At 37.6% G+C, this 26,520-nt stretch overlaps 1 protein-coding gene across 1 annotated transcript; it reads right to left on the bottom strand.

Annotated features, from left to right (window-relative positions):
* Nucleotides 1–391: 391 nt before the first annotated feature.
* LOC125846617 (DNA (cytosine-5)-methyltransferase DRM2-like) lies at nt 392–20,662 on the bottom strand. Its single transcript, XM_049526172.1, has 11 exons — nt 20,573–20,662; nt 20,406–20,477; nt 18,375–18,437; nt 18,070–18,207; nt 17,821–17,920; nt 17,693–17,736; nt 6,026–6,178; nt 5,529–5,655; nt 5,128–5,219; nt 4,289–5,008; nt 392–1,136 (listed from the first exon to the last, which is right to left on the bottom strand). The coding sequence occupies exons 3-11, from the start codon at nt 18,375–18,377 to the stop codon at nt 702–704; spliced, it is 1,812 nt and encodes a 603-aa protein (XP_049382129.1). The 5' UTR covers nt 18,378–18,437; nt 20,406–20,477; nt 20,573–20,662; the 3' UTR covers nt 392–701.
* Nucleotides 20,663–26,520: the final 5,858 nt, after the last annotated feature.

The following is a 26,520-nucleotide window of genomic DNA, read 5'->3' as shown; positions in this document are numbered from 1 at the left end:
AAAAAAAATTAGTCGACAGGCGAAATATGTAACTTTCTTGCGCTTAATAAGCCATCTAAAAGGAAAATTAGATATGTTATTATGATCATGAAAGTTGGGATAAGCATTGTTTTCCTGCATATAGTATCTAATATTATTACACAGGAACTTAAGCAGAGAAAAAAAGCTTTGCATTTGTTAGTTTCTAAAATATTTTGTGACTACATATTATAGGAGTAGGTAGCTATAAGAAAAAGTTGTGTACTTCATTTTCCAGGTAACAAGTTTTAACAGTAAGACAATCAATTTTAGGGGACCAAATCGTGTTAAAAACATGAAAGTTAAACTCTTTACTTTTGTGAAGAATTAACATTGAGATTCAAGTGCTGAGCTATCTGCAGGTATTCCTTTATTGTGCAAATTCCAGGAAATTATTTATGACGGATAGGATCAGGATACAAGACTGTAACTGTGCATGCTCATCAACTGAAATGGCATGTTAGGCCAAATAACTAATAGTAGCAATATACTTTACACTTGTTCGTTTTCGCTTCAAAGCGAAATAGAATGTACATCAACTGGTGTTTTGTAGGAGACCAGTCGATGCAGAATCTTAAGCCAGAAATTTTATGTGATGGCTTTATCCCTTGATGTCTTCATCAATAATGTCTCATAATTTTGAAAGATAACTAAATCTGAAGCTAGAACGAATTTCTGTCATACTATCTCTGTCTAGACATTATGGACTTGACTAAGTCCAGTATCCGAACATAGTCATAAAATAGAGACGATTCTTTGCCTTCAAGACCGTCCCTGCTCACCCTGTTACTGCCTGCAAGATTGTTGCACGGGCTTCCACCAATCAGTAAATCAAATCCGCCAAATGAATCTATCAGTTGCTCCAAGCGGTCTCCATTCAACTGCTGCACATCATCAAAATCAATAAGATTGCCTCTCTGATTAGTTTGCTCCCACCAACTTCTCACAATGTTTCTGTTCACTTCAGATTTTTCCACAGAGACCACATTGTTTAGTTGAATCCCAAGACGGTAAAGAGCAACTTCAGCACCCCCAATCCCAGAGAAGAGTGATAAGACGTTCATCCCATTTGGAAACATGTCTTTCAACACTGATAAATGGTATGCCACTGTGTCAACCTATAATAATATCAATCCAAGTATCATGTTAAAAATTATTCTAAGGAAAAGAAATTGTATAAGTCAAGGTAGGAGTTAATTACATCTTGTAACCCCAAGTTAAAGGGGAGAAAAGGAAAGGAAGGGGGATGGGGGGCAAGACTTGGATATACAACAATAACATACTCAATGTATTTCCACAAGTGGGGAATGGGGAGGGTAAGATGTACGCAAACCTTATCCCTACCTTTGAAGGGTAGAGAGATTGTTTCTGATAGACCCTCGGCTCAATACATCCAAGGATAAGGATCATAAATCACCAACAATATATCTTTCCACCAAAAGAAGATTTAAAAGAGAAAATGATCTAGTATGGCCCAAGCAATAATACTATTTGGTAAAGACAATAAGACAAGGGGATATTATGATGTTGACCAAGAAAAAGGAAAGAAGAAAGAGACAAGACCTTATTGAGGCAGCACCAGAATACCATATGGTGTGGCCATGAGAGAGCAACAGGATACTATTGCAAAAGAAGCTAATACCGTCCATATGAATCAAAAAACGTCCTCATTATATAGAGCTGTCTTTTCAAAATCAGTAAAGACAGGTTAACTGGATCAGATGTTCAACCTATTCAAAGAACTTCCTCAAGTGTTTGTTTGCTAACAGAGAGTAACAACTTTTACTACTATCAACTTTTTAAGCATAGAGCGTATGACTGGTAAACTTTTAGATATTTATAGTTAAGATAGGGTCATAGCTTCTATCATCCCTTCTCACTTTACCTACCTCCACCTCCTTCTACACTTCTATGACCAGTTCACCACTACAAGGACCCAAGCAGGTATGTACACAAATCATACAATTATTCAGCAACTCAAGATTAGTTTAAGCTACAACTCCCTGTAGCTGATTCATCTGCACACTCTCAAAACGTTGAATGCCTCCCAGGAACGTCAGAACTCCAGAAGAGGACTAGTTTTGGAAAAGGTATACACACAAAAAAAACTTAATCAAGTCATGCTTTCGGTTTTCTTTCTCTAGACTTTTGAAAACAAGAGTTCATTATATGTTGATGCTAAGGAACAAACGACATCTTTCCTGAAAGGAGGAAAAAAAAAGACTTTGTAATGATGTTTACTAGTAATGAATAGTCACTCTTGCACCCCACTCCACCCCAGAAAACCATAACTAAATAGATAAATTACAAAAACACCAAAAACGAAAGAGGGACAACTGATTTGCTCATCATTTCAGCTAATTAACTTTTACAATATGTAAACCACCACAATTACAGACACATCATTTGTGGGACATAGCTAGTGCAAATTGCTCCTTTTTTTTGGTTAGCGCGTAAAAGTTAAAACTCCTCTTATAACTATCAAAATTTGCTACCATAGAGTTCACAATTGCACAATGAGGGATAACAGGTGTAACACAGCTTCTTTCCAACCGTTTCTCTATGACGGAGTGTTTTTTGTCGGTTTGAGGTTGGAGCAAACCTCACACTAAGTGTTGCAGCAGGGTAAGACTGAAATTTCCAGATTGTCTCTCATATGCTTCAAACAATCAACCATTCCTTTGAGGACAAAGCTTCTCTTCATTATAAAGAAGTGGTCAACCATTGTATATGTTTAAACAATTTTGTTGCATATAATAATTGAAAACAGAAGCTGAAGTCACAGGAAATGTGTCACCTTGTTACATCAATCCTTTTAATTACCTCATTCCTCCAAGAAACAGAAAGGACAACACAAAAACACAAAGCTGATTGTTTATACTCTGTCAAAACAGGCTACTCAACCCTTTGTGCCCAGAATGAGATGGAGGAAAGCTGGTCATGGAAACTACTTTGGAAAACAAAATTACCCCCAAAGGTGATTTGCTTCACTTGGACAGCACTCTACAAAGCATGTTTGACTCAAGATAATCTAAACAGAAGGAAAATGCATATTGTCAACAGATGCTACATGTGCAAACAATGTATAGCAACCAACAGTCACCTACTACTAGACTGCTCAGTTGCTACAGATATCTGGAATATGTTCTTTTCAGTTTTTGGGCTCAGTTGGGTTATGCCTGAGAGGATTAACAATGCTACATATGCTGGAGTACTTGGAAGGTTGGTAGAGCCATCACGAAAATCTGGAAAATGGTCCCTGCTTGTATTTTTTGGTGTATTTGGATAGAAAGGATTGTAGATGTTCATGGAATAGAAACTCCTAATCACAGTCTCAAGGCTGTGTCTAATTTTGTTATATAGCTAGAGTAATTTGTCCCCTGTAAACTCCCCAGACAACTTTTTGGATTTTGTTAGCACCTTATCTTTAGTATAGGGCTCGCTGTAATGGAGCTAACAAACTCACTTTTGATCTCACTCTTTTGTTAGCACCTTATCTTCAATGAAATCTATTACTTCATCTAAAATAAAGCTAAACTGAGACAACACTGGTGTTGTAACCTAGTGTTGCAATTTCATCTAAAACTCAAGTAGTTCATGGTTAAAATCTCACCCACGGGATTCCCTTTCCCCTTATTCACAGGCCTCCCCCTCTTCCTCCACCCAACCACCCCAAAAAAAAATATTCAATATAAAATTTTTTAGTCCTTTTGCTGATGATTCGCCATTACCCCCTACACACATGGTTACCAGATACCCATGGAAAAGCACATTACAATACTTGTGTGCTTCAAAGTCATGAGGTCCCAGAACTCATATTCTAGAGCTACTGATATCCCTTAACTGTAGATTCAACAGCACCAGTTATGCATCTTCCTTTCATTTTAAATAGGTTCTCTACCTCCTTTTTCCGACAATTCATCCACTTCCCTCAACTTAATAGAGAAATTTTAGAAAATTAAGATGACACTGAAATTGTAGCGTCGATGAATGTTCTGTTCAAAATTTCAAATACCACCAATGTCATTCCCCTTCTGAAAAAAATAAAGCTGCATTACGTAGTATAATTTGTTTTGTTTGAAAACTGGTATACGTAGTGAGCTTTTTAATCAGCTTAGACTAATATATTATGTTAATTATAGGATTTAAGCCAGTTGATGCATAATGATCTCCGCAAAAAATTGTGGTTAAGAGAAAACAAAAGAAAGAAAAGATTACAGCAAGACTTGGATATACACGTGAAAATTAGAACAAAAAAGGTTAGGCTAACCTGGAATGAATTACCAAGCGATTTGTATCTATCGGTCCTACTTATACCTCCTCCCCTGGTATGGTTCTTTGGAAACCCCAATAGCATTTCAAATTCATCTGGCTCCAAAGGAGCAACTTTGTTTCTCCCAACCCACACCAAATTCCACTTCCGACATTGATCAAGAACAAACTTTTGCACCCTCATAGGTGGCTCACCGTCAAAGGCCTCCACAGCTTTCCTGATCCTATCAGTCAATCTTGCACTTCCAATAGCTGTTTGCAAACAATTTAACTTTGTCCGTGGATCCCAAGATGGCCACCATTTCTTTGTTAGGGGAAGTGCCTCATTAATGGTGCGTGGGGGAAGTGGAAGCAAGGGAAATCTATTTTCAATAGGTAGGTTATGAATATAACCCCTTTTTCTTGCAGTAGCACAAAAATACTTTGAATCGACGAACTCAGGCTCAATATCATATAGGAATCTGGAAATGGTATCCCACACACCCTTTGGAGCTAGAGCAACATTTTCGTAATAGAAAAAAGGGGGGCCAAAAGCTTGCTCCGGAATAGTTCTTCGGACAATTGCAGGAACTGATTCTGTAGGAACCCCAAATCCAATCATAGGTTTGGGCAAACGAATTGTCTCTTCATCAAAAATCGCCCTTGGCTTTTTACTTTTGCACAATTGATTGAACATCTTCCTCTTCTTGTATCCACCACTACCATGGTTCAGTTTTGGCTGTCGCAATGGAAGTGAGGCATCAATTCTATGAAAAATAATATTGCTATTTTGACAAAGTTGAACAGAATGTCAATTCACATGAGTCCATTGCAAAATAAGGCGAGGGGAAAGCAGACCTTTACATCTTCTGGCAAATAGGGATCTTCTGCTCTTGCCATTTGAGCAGCACAGATGAAATCTGTCAATTCAGCAAGTGATGCTTCTGGACCTAGAAAGTTTTAAAGAGGACATTAATTACCTGGAAATGAGATCAAGATAGGTGCTGCAATTGTAAAAAGATATTCAGGAATATTGCAGCATCAATAAGCAGGTTTTCTTCCAAATGCAAGAGCATTGACACAAAGATAACTCAACTTAGTAGCATCTACCATATAACTAGCATGAATAAGATTTCTTCAGCCAATGATAAAACCTTAGCATATAAATACATATCAAAACCAAACTAAATGTCTAATCAGATATAAGACTCGGGTAACATTATTAATGTAGAGGACAGAATATAATTTAATATACGCACCACATCTCTCCATTGCTATAGAAACCTCTTCCAATGGGTATCCCATATTTGCCAGAAATAATATTGTCTGCTCTTTTTCAGACAAAGAACTGCTCTCTTCTTTCACATAGCACTGTTTAGCAGAATTCTATCACATGTTGTAAAAGGAAAATGTTAGAAAAGTTTGACATATTTGTGCCAAGACAACGCGTAACAGAATTCAGGACAGTTATTAAAACCAAGATATCTTCAATTTATTTGTAGTTCTACACAAATTCGTAAAACTAAACCACCTCACATTTTACTCATTCAATCTAGTAGGTGAAGCCATGGGTGTTCAAAAATACCATAAAACCAACATTGAATACATAATAATGAGTTAAAGATATCAATAAAGCGCCCAAACAAAAAAAAACACTAAATGTATCTTTTGAACAAAGAGAAACCAGATTGACTCTATGGCACAGTAAGACACTGAAAAGAGAAATGGAGAACAGTGTATTTTGGGGATAACGTACTGTACAGTAGTCTGAGTCAGAGGACCAACTATCTTCCTCATAAACATCATCCAGAAAGTTCTCGTTGTATTCAGAAGAGCTATCATCAGAATTAATGCAGGGCTCCAGGTGAGGGCTAGCACTGGGCTGTTCTTCAGGAGAGTCGTCGATGGCCTGCAACATCCAAGACAAACAAAAAGTTTGATTGATAACTAAAATTTACACAAACAGATAACATAATTTTTCTATAAATTTTCAGAGTTCATACAAGAATTAGAGCTCATTGACCCTCACCTATGAGGTGGCAATGTCAGGTGGACAGGAGGGAAAATTCTGCTGCGGGCATCAAGATTAGATAGATTCTTGTTAAAAGCAGATTGGGATGATAGATTCATGAATATCAAACAAAATGCTATCCCAAGAACTATCTCAAATCACTCCTCAGTTGAGTTGCAATGTGGAAATTGGAGGGGAAACAAGTGGTATTTCAAGTCCGAGACAATATGGCTGAGGTCAGAAGGCTTCCTCTAGTTGGTAAAGGGATGATGGGACTCTTTTCTAGTAAGTGGATTCCCTGACTGTATTATCCTGCAAGCTGAAGCTACTGAAGCAGAATTTTTTTTTTATTTTTTTTTGATAACCGAGAAATCCGTTTGTGACCCACCCTTTGGACCAATCTCAGCCTTCTAAACTCGGTGGATAATGGGCCCGCCCCTCTACCCTTCTCCACTTAAATACCAGGCTTCGCTTTGCATGGTGTGGGGCTTGAACCTGCGACCTAAGCCACAAATCCTCCACCTTTTGCCACTTGAGCTAGGCCTTGGGGCCTACTGAAGCAGAAATTAAACGAGTGGAATATAGATTCTTTTGGCAATATGGAGAAAAGGATGGATGATGTGTTGAGGAAACTGCAGATGCTTGAACAGAGAAGAAGGGAAATTGACTGGAGATCAGTTAGTTGAGAAAGCTGGAATTTTGTTGGAAATACAAGAGGTGGCAAAGCTAGAAGGGATCTTCTGGAGGCAAAGATCCAGGTTATTATGGCTGAAGGCTAGTGATAGAACTCCATATTTTTCCATAAAATTGCTAATGTTAATAAGAGATGCAATGTGTTTGACAAGCAAAAATTCAAGGATGAGATAATTGAAGAACAGAAGGCATCCAAAAGGAGATTGTGAATTTTTTATAAAGGTCTGTACATAGAAACTGAAAATTGGAGGCCATCATTCAGAACTGAGTGTCCCAGAATCACGCAAGGATCTTTCTCAGACGAAGTAGTAGAAGGGGTATAAAAATTCGTGAAGGAAAATAAGCTCCTAGCCCAGATGGTTTCAATATGGCTTTCCATAAACATCGCTGGTCAGTGATAAAGAACACCAGATTTTTCCATAAAATTGCTAATGCTAATAGGAGATACATGTTTGAGAAGCTAAAAGTCAATGATGAAATAATTGAAGCACGGGAAGGTATCAAAAAGGAGATAGTGATTTTATACAAGTATCTGTATAAAGAAACTGAAAATTGGAGGCCATCATTCAGAGTTGTGTCCAAGAATCACTATTGAGGAAAATGAATGGTTGCAAAGACATTTCTCAAAGGAGGATGAAGAGGAGGTTATAAAAAATTGTGAAGGAGAAAAGGCACCCACCCAGATGGTTTCAACATGGCTTTCTAGAAACATTGCTGGTCAGTAAAAAAAGTAGGTGTACTAAGTGCTATCAACTTTTTCCAACACAGGAAGGGTAGAGAATTTCAATGCTTCCCCCATTTCTCTTATACCAAAAAATGCAGGTGCACAGCCGCTGAAAGACTTCAGGACTTTAGCTTACTGGGTAGCTTCTACAAAATAATTTGCCAAGTTGTTGGCAGAAGGGCTGAAAACAATAATGAAGAAGCTGGTGGCTGACAAACAAATCGCCTTTATTAAAGGGAGACAAACTGCAGATGTTGTACTTATTGCAAATGAATGTTTTGATGAAAGGAAGAGGCAAAGAGAAGCTGGTATATTGTGTAAGCTTGATATAGAGAAGGCATATGATCACTTAAATTGGGCATATTTGCTAAACTTGTTGAGGAAGATGGTTTTTGGGGGACGGTGGATAGGGTGGATCAGATTTTGTATATCCATGGTTACTATCTCAATCATCATAAATGGAGCTCCAGGAGATTTTCCCCATCTCAAGGGGGATCAAGGCAAGAATATCAGCTGTTTCTTTTTCTCTTCATTTGGCTATGGAAGGATTAAGCAATATGATATGCAGAGCAATGTCTTTAAACTGGATCAGAGGTTTTAAGGTGGTGTCAGAATGCAAGGAAAGGTGGAAATATCCCCTATTTTATATGTAGATGATACCTTATTCTCTGTGGGGCTAAAGAAAAATCAAATGGGATAATCAAGGCGTGATGCTTTTGAACTTTGAGGCTGCTTCCTGGTTAAAAATAATTTACTCAAGACCTATTGCCTATTTGTACCCAGTAAACAAGGTACAAGATGTATAAAGTTTGGCTGATAACTTAGGATGTCAGGTAGGTAAGCCCACCACTTACCTGGGAATCCTTTGGGGGCTAAATTCAAGAGAAGCTCAATTTGGGAGATGCTTATTGAAAAGTTTGGAAGGAAACTTGCAGTCTGGAAAAGACAATACCTAGTGGGAGAGTAACTCTAATAAAGCACACAATAGAGTGCTTGATTCATTACCTACCTATTTAATTTCTCTCTTTCCAATGCCAGCAAAGGTGAGACAAACTCTGGACAGAATTGGGAGGAATTTCTTGTGGGGTGGAGACAAAGAAAGAAAAATCATTCCACCTAGTAAAATGGGAAGCCATGCTGCTGAACAAAGAGGAGGGTGGATCGGATATTAGGAATTTGAAGATGCACAATGAAAGCCTATTGATGAAGTGGTTGTGGAGACATGGAAGGGAAGCCAGGTTAGGAAAAGGTGATTTTCCACAAACATGGCGTCAAATGGAATGGATCACTAATCCGATCAACTCTCCACATGGTTTGGGACTTTGGAAATACATCAAGAGTCTATGACCAAACTTTGAACACTGTGGAAATCAAAGTGGGAGAAGCAAAAGAACAAAATTTTGGCATGACTCATGGATAGGGCATAGGCACACCCCTCTTAGAGTTAAATATGCTAACTTGCATAAATTTTGAGCGGATGCAAGGATTACAGTATTTGATTGTAGAAACAATAGGTGTTGGTGCCTTCACATCAAAAGGGACTGTTCGATTGCGAAGTACCCATGATGGTTACTTTTGCAAGAACTAGAACAAGTGTCAATTATTACCAGAAGAAACAGATTCTCTATTCTGGGTAGAGCAAAAAAGAATGAAGTTCTCAGTTAAGTCATGCTACATGAGGCTGAATAAGAGAAACGAAAGCAATTTTAACTAGCCAGGGAAGAAAATATGGAACACACAAACACCTTACGAAGCTGCTTGCTTTATGTGGGAGGTAGCACATGATGCTTGTTTGACTCAATACAATCTTTAAAAGAAGAGAATGATGATGTGCACTCTTTCGCAAGAAAAAGAAAATGACAATATTATCCAGATGTTTCCTATGTAACGAGAAGGAAGAGAATGGCAGTCACTTGTTTTTGCATTCGTCATGCGCTAGACAGCTTTGGAGTTTGTTCATCTCCCTGTTTGGGAGGTCTTGGGTGATGTTGCAGTCAGTTCAGGAATTATTGGCAAGTTGGGGTATAAAGGGCAGAAGCAGACCAATGAATAAGCTTTGGAACGCCATCCCTCCATGCATATGTCGGGTAGTATGGTGGGAAAGAAATTTTAGATGTTTTGAGGGAAAAAAAATCCTTGTATAGATGGTGAAATATAGATGTTTACGCCTGCTGGCTCTAAGGTGTATTTTTAGGTTGTAGAACAAAGGGTTCATCAGAAACAATCTCTCTACCAATTTACCCAACAAAGCTAGGGGTAAGGTTTGTGTACATCATACCCTCCTCAAACCCCACTTGTGGGACTATGCTGCTTCTGTTGTTGTAAGAAGACGTCTTCCTTTTTTTATGGTAACACAAACTAGCTTATTGCATGGCCATTTTTTTTTTTTTTGAGAATGGTAACTTTTTCTTCTATTTATCCACAGGTATACTACATCAAAGTAACCCCCCTCCAAAAGTATTACAAACTAGACTGACTTCATCTGTGCTTTTTGCCACAAATAGTCTAAAACATCAAAAAGTTCTTCTGCCTGTACTAAGACTTTCTGTTTACACCAAAAATAATAAAGAGCTATACAATTCATCTTGAAATTCTGCAAATTGTTCTTCTTGCCCTCAAAACATCTTTGATTCCGTTCTTTCCACACTGTCCACCATATACAAGCTGGGACAACCCTCCATCTCTCCTCCTTAATTGTAATATTGCCAATATTGACCCAACAATTTAGGAGTTGTACTATGTTTCTTGGTTTCACCCAAGTGATCTTTCTAAGGCTGCTGAATATTCTCCATAATTGATCTGTCCATTTGCAATGCAAAAAGAGATGGTTGACTGTCTCTGCCTGTTCCTCACACAAATAGCGTCTTGAGCATAGTTGGAACTTCCTCTTCTTTATACTCTCTTGTGTCAGCACTGCTTTCTTTGCTAGTAGCCATGTGAAACAGTTTACCTTGTATGGGATTTTAGGTCTCCATATCATCTGCGATGGCCAGAGCTCCATCCTATCATTTGAATTTGATTGATTAAGATCTTTGTAAGCTGACTTAACACTGAAAACCCCTTTGCTACCAATCTTCCACACAACCTTGTCTTCTTCCCTAGTCAGATTGCTAAATTGTGCCATTGTATCATGGAAGGCCACTATGTTCCCCATCTCCCAATCATTTAGATTCCTCCTAAGATGTAAGTTCCACCCCTGTCTTGTCCACATTTCAGCCATAGTTGCATTTTGTTGAAGGCTTAGTGTATATAAGTCTGGGAAGAATTGTTTCAGGGTTCTTTGGGCTATCCATCTATCCTCCCAAAATGACACCTTCATTCCATTACCCACCTGGAATCTGATTCTAGAAAGAAACAAAGGCCAAAGATTTCTTATTGATCTCCAGATACCACATCCATATGGTGTAGTTACCATCTTTGTCATCCACCTATTCTCCATTTCATATTTTGCCCTGATCACCTCTCTCCATGGCATATTCTCTCCTGTCATAAACTTCCAAAGCCATTTTAACATTAGGCTTTTGTTTTGTTTCTTCATGTTCCTGATCCCCAGCCCCCCCTCTTTCTTATTTTTTATGACCTCTTCCCACTTGACTAGATGAAACTTCTTTTTATCTTCATTTCCCTGCCAAAAAAAATTTCTTCTCAAAACATCTATCCTCTGTATGACATTGTCTGGTGCTGGGAACACAGACATCATATAAGCAAGTATTGCATCTAGCACACTATTAACCATGGTTAATCTACCTCCCCTAGACAGATATTGGCTCTTCCAGTTGGTAAGCTTCTTTTCGCATTTTTCTATCACTCCATTCCAGATCCCTATTGATTTGCTCTTTCCCCCCAATGGCATACCTAGGTATATGGTTGGTAGTTCCCCTACCCTACCACCCAAAACCCCTGCCAGACTCTCTGCCTGAGCCACTTCATTTATGGGATAAATGAAACTCTTCCCCCAATTGATATGTAATCCAGAGACTGCTTCAAAGATGATGAATATTACTCTTAGGATCAACATTTGCTCTGTCATTGCTTCACCACAAAAAATAAGGGTATCATCTGCATATTGCAGATGTGTAATCTCCAAGCCATTTTGTGCACTGTTGTCCACCCTAAAGCCCCTTACCCAACCCTTCATCTTTGTTGTGTGAATTAGGTTACTCAAGCCTTCCATGGCTAAGATGAATAAAAAGGGTGACAAGGGGTCACCTTGTCTCAGTCCCCTTTGGGATGAAAAGAAACCACTAGGAGTTCTATTAACTAAAATAGCAAACTTGACTGTGCTTATGCAGAATTTCACCCATCTAATCCATTTGGCTCCAAAACCCATCCTTTGCATCATAAGTAGTAAGAAATTCCAGTTTAAATGATCATAGGCCTTCTGTATATCAAGCTTGTATAGAATTCTAGGGCACTTGCTTCTCTGTCTAGACTCAACACATTCATTTGCAATCAACATTGCATCCATTATTTGTCTACCTTTTATGAATGCCATTTGTTGGCTGTCTACAAGTCTGTGTAGCACCTTCTTTAACCTTTCTGCCAGTAGTTTAGCAATGATCTTGTAAACTCCACCTATTAGACTAATAGGTCTAACATCTGTCAGTTCCTCAGCTCCCACTTTCTTAGGAATTAAACCCACAAAGGTGGAATTAATACTCTTCTCAAATCTCTCTGCCTTATGAAACTGCTACACTGTAGCCACCAGATCAGGTTTAATGATGTCCCAACATTGGCTGAAGAAAGCCATGGAGAAACCATCTGGCCCTGATGCTTTGTCCCCTGCACATGCTTTTATGCTCTCTAGAATTTCCTGCTGCTCAAAAGGTGCCAAGAGTAATTTGTTCTCTTCTTCATGAATCATAGGACAGTTTCTCATCTCCAGGTAGGGTCTCCATTGTTCTGGCTCAGAGTATAGTTCCTCATAATAAGTTACTATCTCCTTCTATATCTCCTCTGGTTCAGTCAAATTTTCTCCTCACTTTCAGCTTTGAGATTGTATTCATTCTCCTATGTGCATTTGCAGTTCTGTGGAAGAAATTAGTGTTTCTATCCCCCTGCTCTAGCCACACTGCCCTAGATCTTTGCCTCCAAGCTATTTCCTCCCTTTTAGCTATGTCTTCAAACTCACTGATTAATGTTGTTTTAGAGGTTATCTCTTCTGGCCACAGGGTTCTGTTCTCCTGTATATCCTCTAATTCAGCTAGCTGTTTCAAGACATTTTGTTTTTGTGTTCCCAAGTTCCCTTGTGCAGTTTTGCTCCATTCTTTCAGCTTTTCTTTTAGTGCTTTGAGCTTTGCAACCAAGACATAGTCAGGTTTCCCTATGAAACTGAAGGAGTTCCACCATCCTTTAATTTTGTCATTGAAACCATCTATGTCCAACCACCAGTTCTCAAATTTAAAGTATGACTCTGCATTTTCCCAAGCACCGCATTGTAACATTATGGGAGAGTGATCTGATGTCACTCTGTGAAGTATGTGCTGCCTTATATTTCTAAAATTTGATTCCCACTCTTCCGAGAACAAAATTCTGTCATTTTATTTAATAAAACTCTTACCTTTTTCCAAAAAAAAAACATAATTATATTATTTTATTTACTCTCCCCTTTTGGAGATAGAGGGGGTTTGCTAGTATTAAAGGGTCATTACTTTGTGAAAAAATGATGGACAGAAGAAAACCATCATTACAAAGAACACAAACAAAAATCAAGCATTCTCAACACAATACAACCTTGCTACCAGAGCTGTGAAAACCAGGTAAAGAACAACTGGCATCGTTTATCGCACAATCAACACCTAGAATCCAATGTTCACATGGCACAATCTCTTCATGGGTCCTAATAGGTGTCACCAAAAACCCTGACTCGTCCAAACTTTGTTCTGAACAAGTTAACAAGTTTCTCTCACTAGACCATCTTCAGCAAGTGATGACATATATAGGCATGAGAAAAGAGAAGGAAGAGAGTTGGGAATGACTTGCACCATGCCCTCAAGCATATTCGGATTTATATAGTGTTATACAAGTAATCCCAAAGAAGAAAGGAAAGTAAGTCCTGATAATTCTTTTTTTTTTTTTTGAAACTGGTAAGGTTGTATTCTTCAGCATTAAGGGCATGCTGGCCACCACCAAAAAGTGTCAATTACAAACTTCCTATCAAATCTACAATCTGATCTGTATCTACTATACACAACTGTTTACACCAAAAAAGTAGAGATACTATACAATTCCATTTGACCTTGTGTATGGAATTGGATCTATTGTCAAAACATCTACTGTTCCTTTCCTTCCAGATTGACCACCATATACATGATGGTATTAACCTCCACCATCTCTTCTGGCTCTTGGTACCCCCTCTCCTTACCCAGCTCTTCAACACGTTTGATGTACGTTCTGGCATTGTCCAATTCAGATTTGAGATGCTAAGGAACAAATTCCAGATTTGAGCAGTGTAATTACAGTGCAAGAAGAGGTGGCTGTTAGTTTCACTTGTCAAATTGCATAAAAAACACCTAGGGACCAGCTGCCTACCTTTCTTCTGAAGTACTTCTTGTGTTAAACAAGCTCTCTTTATCACTAGCCAAGTGAAGCATTTCACTTTTGTAGGAATATCCCCCTTCCAAAAATAGTTCCAGAGGTGTGTTGGTCTCCCTGCCATCACCTGGAGACCTCTTCTGTAAGCACTGTTGACTGAGAAGAGGCCATCTTTGCTGTGCTTCCACAACATCCTGTCTGTGGCATTTGCATTGATGGTCACTCCGCCTAGCATCCCTAATATCTCAGCCACCCTTTCCACCTCCCAATCATTGAGAAGTCTTCTAAAAACTAGATCCCAGCCCTGTTCAGTCCAGCAATCGCCAACATTGGCATCAGGATTTCCACAAATTTGAAAGAGATCTGGAAAGAGATCTCTAAGAGGGGATTGGTCTATCCAAACATCCTTCCAAAATTTTGTTTTAGTGCCACTTCCCACCTTGATATATAAATTTGTCTCCATTTGTGACCACAAGTTTCTAATTGATCTCCATGCACCCACACCATAAGGTTCTGTTGTGGTCTCTGTACACCAAGGGTTTAACTCACCATATTTTGCTATGATCACCTCTTTCCAGAGGGAATTTCTCTCTTCAGTGTACCTCCACAACCACTTCTTCAATAGGCTCTCATTCTGTAGTTTCAAGTTCTTAATTCCCAGCCCCCCTCTGTCTTTGCTAAGTAGAGCAGTTTCCCAGTTTACTAAGCTATAGCCTTTTCCATCCTTGTTGCCTTGCCATAAGAATTTTCTCCTTAGCTTATCCAGATTTTCCACTACTTTTCCTGGGATTGGGAATAGAGACATCACATAAGTGGGCAGAGAATCAAGAACAGAGTTTATTAAGATCAATCGTCCTCCAAGTGAAAGATATTGAGCCTTCCATCCAGAGAGCTTCTTTTCAGTTTTCTCCAAAATACCATCCCATATTTCCAAGGCTTTGTGATTGTTACCCAATGGCATGCCTAGATAGGTGGTAGGCAGCTTCCCAACACTACACCCTAGTATGCCTGCCATCTCTTTTATCTGAGGTACCTCATTCACAGGGAAGAGACTACTTTTTCCCCAGTTCACTTTCAATCCAGAGACTGCTTCAAAAAGTACCAATATCACTCTAATGTAGCTTATCTGTTCTTCTACAGGATCACAAAGGATGATGGTATCATCTGCGTAGAGCATATGACCAATTTCTCTTTCTTCCCCCCCTCTGCCTCCCACTTTGAAGCCTTTGATCCATCTATTTTGTGTAGCAATCCTCATCATAGCATTAAATCCCTCCATTGCTAGGATGAACAGGAAAGGGGAGAGAGGATCACCCTGTCTCAGTCCCCTTTCTGATTCAAAAAAACCCACAGGTTCTCCGTTCACAAGCACAGAGAACTTAATAGTTTTGATGCATGTCTCAATCCACTTCAGCCATTTGTCCCCAAAGCCCATCTGGCTAAGGATATTTAAGAGAAAAGACCAATTTACATGGTCAAAAGCCTTTTGGATATCCAGTTTGCACATTAAGCCTGGGCTTCCTTCCTTTATTCTGGAGTCAATGCACTCACTAACTATGAGTGCAGCATCCATGATTTGTCTCCCCTTCACAAAAGCCATCTGATGTTTGTTGATCAGTTTATCCAACACTTGCTTCAATCTTTCAGCCAACAGCCTAGCAATGAGTTTGTAGACACCCCCTACTAAGCTGATTGGTCTAAAATCCTTCAAATTGGAGGCTCCCGCTTTCTTTGGAATTAAAGCAATAAAAGTTGCATTAAAACTCTTTTCAAAAACTTGATTGGAGTGAAAAAACTGAATAGTTTTGATAATATCTTCCTTCAATAGGGTCCAAAAAGTTTGGAAAAACATCATTGGGAATCCGTCAGGGCCAGGTGCTTTCTCTTTTGCACACATGTTTAAGCTTCCCAAAATTTCCTCCTCCTCAAAGGGTCTTTGCAGCCACACCTGCTCTTCTGCAGAAATTCTTGAAACATCTAATATTCTTTGATCAGGTCTCCACCCTTCAGTCTCTTTGTAGAGGTTTTTATAGAATTCCTGCGCTGCTTCTTTAATCCTGATTTGATCCTTGGTGATTTCACCCTCCACCGTAAGTCCTGATAATTCTTATTCCTATTTAAACAATTATGGGAATTCTATATCCTTCCTATATACACAAGGAATGAGTTCTTGACATATTAATAATTTCCTAGTGCTTAAGACTCCCCCAAGTTGGAGCATACAAATTGTGTGCTCCTAACATGTCACAAACTGAACTCTAGAGCCACGAAGTAATTTTGTAAGAATATGTCCTAAATGATCATTTGAGTTGATGAAACCAGTCACAAATGCACCCCGATTCAATCTTTTGACACATCAAAAAACAATCTACTTCTATATATCTCATTCTATCATGAAACACTGGATTTGAAGCAATGCGATTGCAGCTTGATTGTCACATATCAAATGGGTAACAGAATGAGGTGTTTGATCCTTTACATACAATGAAGGTAGGATTCCGATTCTATTGGTCTGAAGCACCAGTCATTTTTGTTTTTTGGAATAAGAAGAAATTGTTTTTGCGTGAGATTCCAAAGGAAAAGAAGATTTTTTCCAAGAAAGGAAATGGTCTTTTCTAGTTGAAACAAAAGGAAGCAACTTTTGGACAAGAGAGAACCTTTATTCATTAGCAGAAAAAGAATTAGAGGAAGCAATAAAAGAGGGACAGAATTTTCAGAGTAGGAACTCAAACCCTAACTTTTGGCTCTAATAACAGAAATTTCAAAGTAGGGACTCAAACCCTAAGCTCATATAGAAATTCAATATCAGAGGAGGGTGTCAGTCACGCAAAAGGTAGTAGCGCCGGTAGCTGAACAGATAGTGGCACCTAACCGTTCGCCAAACAGATGAACAGTGCTTGAATGCAGCGAGGAACACCGATTGCTGGAGAGAGGAGTTGTGCTAGACACCAAAAGTAAGAAGAAAAAAATGAGTGGCCAGGCGCCAGTTACGGAAGCTATTTGAGTCTCTACCAAGATCTTAGAGTTTCCGATACCATGTGAAGAACAGAGAAGGAAGAGAGTTTGGGGAATGAATTGCTTGATTATTCCCTCAAGCATGTTGGGGTTCATATAGTGTTTACAGTAATCTTAAAAGGAAAAGTAAGTAAGTCCTAAGAATTCCTATTCCTATTTACAAAATTACAGGATTCTAAACGTTTCCTATATACACAAGGAATGGCTTCTTGCCATGTTAATAATTTTCTAGATCTTAATAAATAATTATTAGATGAGCTGGTTACCAAAGGAGTGATGGATTGAACAAGAATATCTTCATTCCCTTCACATAGTTACCCTTTGTCACAAAATCTAAAAAATGAACAGCTTGCAAACATGCTACAAAATCTAAAATGAGTAGCTTGCAAACATGCTACAAAATCTAAAATGAGTAGCTTGCAAATAAAGAAGAAGACATTCCGCACCTTTAATGTCAAAAGAGCATCCAGCACCAAATCTGAATTTTCTCCTGCAGTCCCAAATCAAGTAACAAAAATACCGTAACTGTAAAATCAATTTTTAAGTTGTATAAATACTTGGTAAATTCAAATACCATTTTGCTCTATTGCTTTTGCGATGGACTCTTCAGAAAATCCCATCACTAAAAACTTCTGAATGAACGTAGACTGGCCAGGTACTGATGATGAGCTTGCCTTCACGCAAGAGAAGACCAAAAGAGACCATAAGTTGAGATGCAATGGTATAAACTATTTTCTAAATTCTTTCTTCTTTTTTTGTGTCAAAAAAGATGTTCTTGACAAGAAATAACAGTAGGGTATCAATATGGGCTAAAAGCGTTTACCTCCCCATCACCACTAATAGCATACTGTCCATTAGTTCTTAAATCCCTGCATGAAGAAAATGTTGTATCCTGTATTTCTAACTCATCTTCAGTATCCCAGTCAATGTTGTCACTATCTTCTTCAGAAAGATGTTTGTCCTACACGGGATTGAACAAGAAATACAAACAAAGTATAAATATTTTTCCTCCATTTATCAAAAATATGAATAAAGAAGGATCATATACTTTCTTTTCTGATCTGTACGACCAGAAGGAAGTCGAAAAACTGCACAGTAATAGAGAATCGAGAAACGAGATAAATTTACCATTTCACAATGTAAGCCTGAAAAGAACTCTAAATTGTTCAGCACGAAGAATAATTGAGCCCCCTACATAACATGAGAAGGTAATCGTGAATTACTGCCATTAACAAAGCAAAAGTTAGTCCCTCAAGAAAATTTGAAACTGGTAATATTGTATTCCTCAGCATGTCGCATTAAGGACATGCTGAGATTTTCAGAAAGATGCAAACAGAAACAAAAGAAAATACTTACAGTAATCCTAATAAATCTACAAGTTGATCTATATCTTCTAAGCCTATCTCTTTACACCAAAAATAACAAGATACTATATAATTCCATTTGACTTTTAGAATGAAATTGGATCTATCTTCAAAACATCTCTCATTTCTTTCTCTCCAAACAGTCCACCAAATGCGTTGGGGTATTATCTCCACCACTTCTTGTGGCTTTTGCTCCCTCCTCGAAAAGTTAGTCCATCAAATCTCTCACAGAAAGCTCAAAAACAAAAGCTTCTTCATGTCTTGACATAAAGGCAAGACTTGTCCCATTTTTCCATTGAACATGTAAACTTTGCCAGGGTCCTAAGATCCCCCTATAATTATTTGAAAAAGTGTAAATACCCCTTTTCTGGCAAGCACCAGTTTTACAACAATATGTGAAACACAAGCACCAATCACATGATGCCACCTCATTTTCTTCTTGTTTTAATCCTATTTATAATTTTCTCTTCAATTGTTATTTTAATTGATCTTTCATTTTTTCTTTTTCAAGCACCAGTTCCCTTCCATGTAGCCACCACCCCATGCCATAGCTACCAACTTCAGTGTAGCCACCAGTTAACACCACTTAATCACCACCAACTTAGAATTTAAAAATTACTAAACCAAGGCCTATATTTAAAAGGAAATGAATTGATCAAATGACTTTGCTCCTAAATTTAAACATGTACTAAACAAGAGTTAACGTGTTGTCTAAGCTATGTGCCATGAGAATTGATAAAGAGTCTAGCTATAAACTTAATTGGCACTTGTATGGTTGAAAGATTGAACTTTTTTTTTTTGATAAGGACAATGTAAAACATAATTTTTTAGGCTCAGAAATATGAACAGCTCTATCAAAGATTGAACTTACCTTGTATTGAGCTTATTTCACCGTACATGTGGAAAGGAATAAAGGTAAAAAGGGGTGTTATTGTCGCTCACTCTTGGAAGTTATGAGGATAGTTTGGTGTGCTGTTGTTCCCATGCATAATTGTCAGATATTATTGGGAAAATCATGGTATGCTAATAAAGGATCTTCATACAACATAGAAAAGAATAAATACTCTCTCAAGATGAATAGGGAGAGATTTGCTGTCGCATCTTTGACTCTATCACAAATTTGTGAGATTACAAAAAAGTAGAGAAATGAAAGATGATGATGATGAGAGAGAAAAAATTGAGAGGATTAAGGGAGTACATGTTGACATCCCAAAAGAAGAAATAGGAGAGGTTGTGTTTTGTGAAGAGAATGGGATGCCAAGTGAGATTGAGAGAAAAGAAAAGAGAGATGACTCTCTTATTCTAACTCTAACACACCTACTTCTTCGTGTTTTGACTCTCTTGACGGTACTCATGAGAAAATTTGATTGATGACTCATCATTTGATGAAGAACTCAATCCTAAGGTGGTCGAAACTACATGTCTCATCGAGCAGGTGCATGTTGATGAGAAAAACAAAAGTTAAAAAGAATTACTTTGTGTTTGTCCAAAATAAGACTCATGGCAAGAAGTCCAACAAAGGCAGTTGTTGGTCTAAAACCAATGAGCAAGGTTGTTCCTTTGCTACTACATAAGACCAATTACGATATGTATAATTGATTTCTTCACATTCTTGCAAAATTAGTTTGTTTGTTTTTTTGGTTGGAGTTAACTATTGCGAATTGGGGGATTAGGTTTAAGTTTTTTGCCTATCAATTTTGAATTAAAACTTCAACTTCACCTAAAATGTTCCATGCAGACAAAAATTAGGTTCGCCACATTCATTACTGAAAAAATTAAAAACCATGAAACTTACCTGAGAATCCTTGTCGATCAAAGGGTGTCAAGCAACTTTGTGCTGTGCTATATCATAAATCTTCTTAATATCCTGCATCACCCAAAAAAAGAAGAAAAAAAGGTTGAAGTAACAGGGAAAAGATAAAGTTTCAGCAAATTCAAAAACCAAAAGAGAAAATATCATACATAGATTTGAGAGTGAAGGAAGAAGAGGAGTTGAGAGAGATTCTTGTGGAGTGATGAGAGAGATTGAAATGTACTGAGATGAGAACATCCCTACCCCCATCCCCGTCAACCAATTGACGGTACAAACTATGAAGCGTACGCGCCACATTGGATAATTCACTGCCACTCGCCTACACGTCGGATTCCCCTTTTAACCAATCAACAACCTTTAATATATTTTATATTAAAAATTATACACCTTGTTTGTCTCTTCGCGTTTTTACTTGTCAAATTTTGACTTGACATATATATTTAAAAAATATTAATTGTTATAATGAATTTTACCATTTTATACATATTAATTGATAGGAACTCAAATATCTTTACTCCTTATATTTTTCAAAGACATTAACTTATATAAGAGAAGTATTGAAAATACCCTTAAACTAAGTGTAAATTAGTAGTTTCATTCCCAAACTATTAACAGCTTTAAAACATCTCTCTACTTGACTAACTGAACTTAAATACATCCCTTGCTACAAGATATAGCAAGTGGTATCAAACTCTTGTATGTCATGTAACTTTAAATAAAAAGTCAAAACAAGTGTTGAAAACACCCCTAAATTTGGCAAAAATTTTAGTTTAGGGATGAAACAAATAATTTGTGTTATATAAAATGAGTCTTTTCGTCATTATCGATAATTTAAACGATACAATACAATATAATTTAAGTAACAATCAAACAACATGGCATTTAAACCAACTATGCATACTCCATCTGTCCTTTCTAACTTGTCCATGTTTACTTGTCATTTTTGACAAATCAAGAAAAAAAAAATTATGGGGAAACTAAGCAAATAACCCTTAAAAGAAAAATAGCTACAAACATATACTCATTTACATTCATATCCCACTAAATAATTATACTTTATATCCCTAACTAATTTTGAGTAACTGATACAAAATTAGTATCATTGTCACGACCCAAACCGTCGTGATTGCCACACACTAACACTTCGATGGGAGAACCACTGCTACATCCAAACCAAACAAATAATCTAAAAACTAAGGCATTTAAATCAAACACTAAGGAAAGAAAAATAGAGTTCCCATAAACTCTAACAAAAGTCTAACAATAATAAACTAACAATGCGGAAAAATAACCTAGAACCTGAAAGTCAATGTATCAAAACATCTAAAGTTCAACACGTCTAAACAAGAAAGGATACAACCCCATACTAAAGAACTAATCAACTAGTTAAAACAAATGTCTAAGTCTGAAAATGGTGGACATAGACGAGAGAATCCCATGGCAGCCCGGAAAAATTGGCTTACCCTTGAATTCGAAGTGACGATCACTGATCTCCTAAGCGAGGTCTGTCAGTAGCCGCTTGAAGATGCCATGTACTCAACAAAAATAAGAGCAAGTGCAGTATCAGTACACAATCACGTGTATTTGTAGGATCACGCGGCTATCCTACTAGTGCAACATAAACAAGTCAAACAACATTATAATCACATGCATATATATCAACATATACAATATTAACAACATTTAACAACGAACAACTTCACATTTTATGTCAAATCATTGGTACTCTCATGGAACCCAAACAGTTAGCATACCGGAACGTGGTATCCGATCCCAATATTATGTCGGAACGTGGCAACCGATCCAAGTTAGTTATGCCGAAACGTGGCAATCGATCCCATTCACACACCACAGTCACAATCACAAGTAGGGGTGTTCACGGGTTGGTTTGGATCGGTTATTGGTCAAAACCAAAACCAAACCAACTTTATCAGTTTTAATATTATCAAAACCAAACCAAATCAAATATAATATACATTTATCGGTTTGGTGATTATCGATTTCGATTTGGTTTGGTTTGGTTATTCGGTTATTAACCATACACAGAAATAAAAGAAACAATTCATTTAAAATGTGATAAAAGTGACAACAATCCATTCAAAACGAAAAATAGTTAGAATTACTTAAATTACTGAACTTTCGATCACTAAATTTACTATCAATAAAGCTTTAAAATTCACTATATTGGTCTAGAAGGAAGAGAAGATAACATTTTCAGTCCCACAAAGAATTGTCATAGACACTTATATACATGAAATCAATAAGATAAATGTTTCATCTTGGGAATTTTTGCTTTCAATAAGTAAATTATAAAGAAATTTTAATGAAATTATGTATAAGATCTTTAAAATTGTTTATAAAAACAATATATTAAGTATGTATATTAATAAAATATATGTATATAATTCATCGGTTCGATTCGGTTATTTCTTCGATTTTTTTCAAATAAAACCATAACCAAACCAAATACTATCGATTTTCAAAAATCTAAAACCAAACCAAACCAAACCCAAATAAAATCGGTTTTATTTTATCGATTTGGTTCGGTTTGAATCGATTTTTATCCAAACCGTGAACACCCCTAATCACAAGTATATCATCAAGATCATACATTTAAGTCATGATTCCATGGCATTCATCAATTATCTATCTCATTTACAACAAATGTGATCAACATTGCAACATTCATACATATACAAGTATCATAATGAAGCAAGAACAAGCATACATCACACAATCATAGAATCACAACCATCACCTACCTCGAAACAAGCTTGAAGCCCTAAGAAACATGATCCTTCCTTTTCCGGATTTGTTCTGCTTGTTTTTGGTCTACAAACAATCAATATAATGCAGGAATCAATAAACAATCATTAATTACCCGGATTACTAACAATTATATGAACCCTAGATCAAACCCATGATCCTAATTATCCAAATTAGGGTTGTTTCCACCATAGAATCTATAACAAAACCTTCCCCCATTAATATTTACTTATTCTAGTACGTTCTACGGATCGAAAAATGGATTCGGGGAGTGAAAAACTTACATTTAGCCTCAAGAATGGTGAAAAACGAGTAGGAGTCGTCTGGGGTCGTTCCTTAGCTCTAAAAGTTGAAAAGTACATAATGAGGTCATTTAGGGGTTTATTAACGACTTTAATTCGTGTCGAGCCCGCCACAACGGCCACTACCCTTCCAAAGCGGCAAAACCCAGCGCCAAAGCGGCATTCTCGAGACAGAGAGTTATTTCAAGAATTCCAAAATTCCCATTTCACAACACACCTCTAACCCACGACGCTTAGTAAATACCTTTTACACTAATATCGATTTTGGGAGTTTTACTCGCTCGAATTAAATTTCGTAAAGTCATACGAATTTCTTAACGAGTTATCTAACTACTTATGTAATCAAAATCATAAATGATTCACCCGATTGTTACCAAATGTTCCTATACCTCAATGACTCCGAATTCGTCCAAATCTGGACAAGGTTGGGAAAATCCAAATACTATGAAAAAGTTTTTCGGCCCCAAATTTCCCCCCATTGACTTTTCTATAACGACGAGAACATGTCGTTACAATATATACCAATTTACCCATTACTCGTCCCCGAGTGACAAAACTTAGGAAAATAGGCTAAGGAAGGAAATAAGTAGTACCTGCATCGACGAACAATTGGGAATACTGGTCTCGCATGTCCCTCTCAGTTTCCCAAGTAGCTTCCTCAACTGGACGATACTTCCATTGAACTTTCACGGACTTAATCTCCTTAAACCTCAACTTACGCACATCACGATCAAGAATTGCAATCGGTTCCTCATCACATTTGAGGTCCTTATCTAACACAATTGAGTCCCATTTTATGATATAATCTCCGTCACCATGATATCTCTTCAGCATGGACACATGAAATACTGGATGAACTCCTGATAAATTAGGAGGTAAAGCCAATTTATACGCTACCGGCCCCACACATTCAAGAATCTCAAATGGACCAATGTATCGCGGACTTAGCTTTCCTTTCTTACCAAATCTCATCACCCCTTTCATGGGTGATACCTTAAGAATAACATTTTCGTCGGTTTAAAACGTCATGTATTTTACCTTATGATCCGCATATTTCTTTTGTCTACTCTGGGATACTAAAAGCTTATCTTGAATGCCCCTCACCTTATCTTGAGCATCCTTCACTAAATCAACCCTTAAAGGTTTCACATCTCCAGCCTCAAATCATCCTATGGGTGATCTACATCCCCTCTCATATAATGCCTCGAATAGTGTCATATCAATGCTTGAGTGATAACTATTATTATATGAGAATTCACACAAAGGTAAGAACTTATTCCAATGTCCTCCAAAATCAATCACACATGACCTTAACATGTTTTATAATACTTGAATAGTCCTCTCCAACTGCCCGTCTGTCTGGGGATGGAAGGTTGTACTAAAAGTGAGTTGTGTGCCCAATTCATCATGCAATTTCCTCTAAAACTTGGATGTGAATTGGGTCCCTCAGTCTAAGATGATAGAAAGGGGCACCCCATGCAACTTCACTATCTCTTTCACATAAACTTTAGCCAATTGCTCAACATTATAATCTATTCTTATCGGAATAAAATGGGCCGACTTGGTCAATCTATCAACCACTACCCAAATAGAATCAAACTTTCCCAAAGTCTTGGGAAGACCAACCCCAAAATCCATGGCAATTCTTTCCTACTTCCATTCCGGAATTGCATTCTTTGAAGTAAACCTACATGCCTTTGATGTTCATACTTCACTTATTGACAATTTGGACATTTCGCCACAAACTCCGCTATATCCTTCTTCATTCCCGACCACCAATAAATTCACTTCAAATCTCTATACATCTTGGTCACACTTGAATGAATAGAATATCGCAAACCATGAGACTCCGCCAACAATTTCTCAATCAAGTCATCTACTCTAGGAACACAAATTCTCCCTTTAAAATTAAGCAGACTATCCGCATCAAAAGTGATCTCTTGTGCCTTACCAATCGCAGTCTTCTTTCTATGTTCCTCCAAATTCTCATCTTCAAATTGTTTGGCCTTGATCTCTTCAATGAAAGTGGCCCTCACCTCAATACTAGCTAGCACCCCACCTCTTTCTGAGATGCCCAACTGCATGAACTTCGATTCTAAGACCTGAATTTCTTTAGCCAAAGGTCGCTTGCCTACACTTAAGCAAGCTAAACTACCCTTACTCGCCGTTTTTTGACTCAAAGCGTCTGCCACCACATTTGCCTTGCCCGAATGGTATTGAATTGTCACATCATAATCTTTAAGTAACTCCATCCACCTTCGATGTCTCAAATTCAGATCCTTTTGAGTGAACACATGCTGCAAATTACGATGATCGGTAAACACCTCACATTTAACACCATAAAGATAATGCCACCAAATCTTAAGAGCAAATACTATCGCTGCCAACTCCAAATCATGAGTTGGATAATTTCTCTCATGCATCTTCAATTGGTGCGACACATAGGCTATAACATTCCTATCCTGCATTAACACCGCGCCCAACCCAGAATGAGAAGTGTCACAATAAACTATAAAATCCTTACCTTCCACCGGTAATGCTAGAATAAGAGCGGTGGTCAAGAGAGTCTTGAGCTTTTGAAAACTCTCCTCACATTTTTCAGTCCATTCAAATGATATCTCCTTTTTGGTCAAGTTAGTCGAGTGAGTGGCAATAAAAGCAGAGTTCTTCACAAATCGACGATAATAGCTAGCGAGCCCCATAAAACTCTTAACTTCAGTCACAGAACTTGGTCGAACCCAATTCTTAACATCCTCAATCTTTTGAGGATCTACCATTACCCCTTCCTTTGCAACTACATGCCCCAAAAATGCAACCGATTTCAACCAGAATTCACACTTAGAAAATTTAGCATATAGCTTTTGCTTCCCAAGAACACCCAAAACTCTACGAAGATGGTCGACATACTCTTTCTCACTTTTCGAATAAACCAAAATATCATCAATGAAAATTATGACGAAAGAATCAAGAAATTGCTTGAACACCCCATTCATTAAAATCATAAAAGTTGCAGGCACATTCCAAAAGAC

Source organism: Solanum stenotomum, chromosome 12, assembly GCF_019186545.1.
Source record: "Solanum stenotomum isolate F172 chromosome 12, ASM1918654v1, whole genome shotgun sequence".
Lineage (NCBI taxonomy): Eukaryota > Viridiplantae > Streptophyta > Magnoliopsida > Solanales > Solanaceae > Solanum > Solanum stenotomum.
The sequence above is the reverse complement of the archived record's forward strand: the minus strand, read 5'-3'. Positions and strand labels throughout refer to the sequence as shown.